At 43.4% G+C, this 3,968-nt stretch overlaps 1 protein-coding gene across 1 annotated transcript; it reads right to left on the minus strand.

The window, feature by feature from the left end:
• Nucleotides 1-2,029: 2,029 nt before the first annotated feature.
• LOC109217738 lies at nt 2,030-2,886 on the minus strand. Its single transcript, XM_019382009.1, has 3 exons — nt 2,809-2,886; nt 2,348-2,503; nt 2,030-2,305 (listed from the first exon to the last, which is right to left on the minus strand). Exons 1-3 carry the CDS (start codon nt 2,884-2,886, stop codon nt 2,030-2,032), a joined length of 510 nt encoding a protein of 169 aa, XP_019237554.1.
• Between the last annotated feature and the right edge of the window lie 1,082 nt (nt 2,887-3,968).

Here is a 3,968-nt window from a genome sequence, read left to right on the forward strand (position 1 = left end):
TGAAGTTTGCTTAGGGAGAGTTGAGGATGTATGAGTTTGGGTTCCACAGCGACTAAAGTAATTGAGAGAGTTCTTTGATGTAATGAGTCAATTCTTGATGCTCTTGTGTCAAGATCCATAGTTTCCAAGATTTAAATGTTAATGATCCATTTGTATTGAGGGCAAATTGTTAGTCCCGATTGATGCTTGTTGAGGTTACTTTAGGATAGCTGGAATTACTTGGATTGTCCTTTAAGGGGTGGGTCTTATTTTGTTTGCTTGAGGACAAGCAAAGGTTTGAGTTTGGGGGAGTTGATAAGTCGGGATTTTAACATGTTTTATGCCCCTACTTGCCTATGCTTTGGTTATAAATTGCTACAAATAGTCCCAAAATGCTCACAAGTTGTGCTTGATTGCAGGTTTGATCGACAAAGTGACGAAATGTCAAAGATCGGCTCAAAAGTAGTGAAACCTGCTCAAGTATCAAAGATTAAGTGAAGTGAGGAAAAGAGGGCCTAGTGCGGACCGCGCAAAAGTGAATGCGGCCGCACTAGGAGGTTCAGAGACATGGCTAGTTTGGGCTTAAGGCTACGCGACAGCGGTACTCGTTACGCGGTCCGTGGTGGTGACTTCGCGGCCGCACTACCTTTTTGTGCAGTCCGCGGAGCAGAGGTTCAGAGAGATGTAAAATCCCAAGTGTTCAGCCACGCGGTTCGCGGTCAAGCTTGTGTGGACCGCGCCTGTTGCCTTCGCGGTCGCGGTTCAATCCACGCGGTCCGTGGTCCTCAAGATCAGAGAAGCTGAAAGTTGAAGTTAAAGAGCCAGTGCGCTCGCGGTCCTTTTTGTGCGGCCCGCGCTGACCCCGCAGGGGTATTTTTGTCCAGTTTTTCCAGCCTAGTATAAATAGAACATTTTACCATTTTTAGGTTATCTTTTGTATCTTCTTACTTCAGACGTGAGCTGTGCCGCTTATTGTAGACATATTTGGCAGATTATTGTAGTTTCTTCTTAGTAATCAATTAATATGCTTAGTTCTTCATCTATTTCTTCAATTTCTGTATCTAGCATGAGTAGCTAAACCCATTAGCTAGGGTTATGACTCAACCCTAGTGTGGGTAATTGATGGGTGTTGCCATCTAGGGTTAGATTGACTATGGGTGTTTGCTATTTGGGTTGATTTTATGTTTTAATTTCGAATTTGTGGTTGCAAACACTGATCAAGCTTTGTGGGTTTAACTCCTCTTGAGAAAGAGAGTCTGTGACCCCAAAATTGACCCAACAAGGAATTGGGATGGACTCATGAGAAATGATAGTCCCAATTAACGGGTTAAATCTCGAGAGAGTAATCATCCTACTTGAGCCCTAGTTGCTTGATCTAATTTTCCTACCCATTTGGTCTCGAGAGAGTCAATTAGGCAAAATCACTCTCTCTACCGAGAGGTGTGAGAGTGGGTAAAATTGTGCAAAGGTTATAGCATAAGCCCCAATTATGTCAATCGAACCTTAGTAACATCTACCCGTCAATTACCCACCTAGGTGATGCCACGACCCTAGTGCCCTTCTTCCCATTAGATACAACTTTAGCAATTATTCCATAGTATAATCTAGATTCAACTAGTAGCTTGATAACTATAGTTTATAATTGAAAACCCCAAAAATGATAAGAAGATCAATTAAGAGCATACACGCGATTCTAGTCTAGATAGATACCCAGCTCCAATTTCTAGCTCCCTGTGGAAATCGATCCCGACCCTCATATCGGGTAAAAGCTATTGGACCCTCTCTTCCTACTTTATAGTAGCGTGGAGTTGGCTGCGATCAGCTACTATCATCATGTACGCTAGGTCCCAGTGTTCTTCAAGCAAGTCTAGCTTCACCAGCAACGCTTTAGTATTTTCTTCTTCGTTTGCCTAAAAAGACCTCAAAGTCGGCCCCCCACTTCCAGCGGTCTTAGGTTCTCCGAATCATACATGAGAGACAATAGAGTTTCTCCCGTGCTCGACTTTGTCGTAGTTCGATATGCCCAAAGAACCCCCGGTAGCTCATCTGGTCACTTTTCCTTAGCATCTTCTAACTTCTTCTTAAGATTTTGAATGATTATCTTATTGGTAGACTCTGCCTGCCTGTTAGCACTTGAGTGGTACGACGAAGAAGTAATCCTTTTGATCTTCAACCCTTCAAAGAACTTACTGACTTTCGAACCTACGAACTGCGGCTCGTTATCACATACAATTTCCTTCAGTATTCCAAATCGGTAGATTATGTGGTACCATATGAAGTCAACCACTTTGCATTCTACGATCTTTTGGTATGGACCTGCTTCAACCTATTTAGTGAATTAATTAGTTAAAACCAAGAGGAATCTTACCTTTTCCGGGGCCCGATAGTAAGGTCCAACTATTTCCATCCCCCATTTCATGAATGGCCAAGCAGAAACCACCCAATGTAAAAGTTCTGCTGGTTGGTGCACTAATTGTGCATAGAGCTCATATTTTTCGCACTTTTGTACGAATGTCTCTGTGTCCTGTTCCATCCGGGGCCAATAATAACCTGCCCTGATCAACTTTAGAACTAACGAGTCTGCACCGGAATGATTTTTGCAGACTCTTTCATGGACTTCCCTCATCACGTAGTCTACATCTGAGGCCCCTAGACACCGAGCCAGTAGCCCTTGGAATGATCTCCTGTATACTACTCATCTACGAGGCAGTAGCGAGCTGCTTTGGTCCGTAATGCCCGGGACGCCCTTGGGTCTTCGAGTAATTTAGCATGTTTGAGATATTCAATGAACTCGTTCCTCCAGTACCAATTTAAATATGTTGAATTTACCTCACAGTAGCCGTCCACATCCAACATCGAATGCAGTAATTTGACGATCGTACCAAAATTTGATCCTTTCATCTCCATGGACGACCCCAAATTAGCCAATGCGTCTGTTTCTACATTTTCTTCCCTCAGAATATGGATGATCGACCATTCTCCGAATCGTGCAAGTGATTCTTGAACCTTATTCAAGTACTATTTCATACGCTCTTCTTTTGCATCAAAAATCCCATACACTTGGTTGACCACCAGTTGGGAGTCGCATTTTACCTCAATGACCTGAGAACCTAGTGTAACGATCCGGTCGATCATTTCGAGAGTTGTAGCCCCGTTCCCCAATTTACTGCTCCTTTTGTACTCTACATCTGTTATATGACTTACCGGGTTGGTTGGTTTGTGTCCGGAGAGATTTCAGAGTGAATAGAGACACTTAGTCTCATAATTGAATGCTTAAGTTGGAAAGGTTGACCGGATGTTGACGTATGTGTAAGTGACCTCGAATTTGAATTTTGATGGTTCCGTTAGCTCCATTGGGTAATTCTAGACTTAGGAGCGCGTCCGAATTGTGATTTGGAGGTCCGTAGTAGAATTAGGCTTGAAATGACGAAAGTTGGAATTTTTGAAAGTTCAACCGGGGTTGGACTTTTCAATAACGGGGTCGGATTGCATTTTTGAAAGTTGGAGTAGGTTCGTGGTGTTATTTGTGACTTGTGTGCAAAATTTGAGGTCAATCGGACGTGATTTGATAGGTTTCGACGTCGTTTGTAGAATTTGGAAATTTCAAAGTTCATTAGGCTTGAATCTATGTGTGATTCATGTTTTTGATGTTGTTTGAGGTGATTTGAGGGTTCGACTAAGTTCGTATGATGTTTTGGGACTTTATGATATTTTTGGTTGAGGTCCCGGGGGGCCTCGGGAGAGTTTCGGGTGGTTAACGGATCATTTTTGGACTTAGCTTGATGGCTGAAGTTTGCTGGTGTAATTTTCTGGTTTCCTTTTATGCGATCGCGTGGGCAGGTCCGCGATCGCGTAGGCTTGGTTTGAGTAGTGATGATTTTTGGTCTATGAGTTCACGAGTGAGGGTCGCGATCGCGTAGGTGTGGCTACACTGTGAGTCGCGAACGCGTCGGCTATGCCGCGTTTGCAAAGAGATGAGGAGGGCAACT

The sequence above is a fragment of the Nicotiana attenuata genome, unplaced genomic scaffold (genome assembly GCF_001879085.1).
Source record: "Nicotiana attenuata strain UT unplaced genomic scaffold, NIATTr2, whole genome shotgun sequence".
Taxonomy (NCBI): Eukaryota; Viridiplantae; Streptophyta; class Magnoliopsida; order Solanales; family Solanaceae; genus Nicotiana; species Nicotiana attenuata.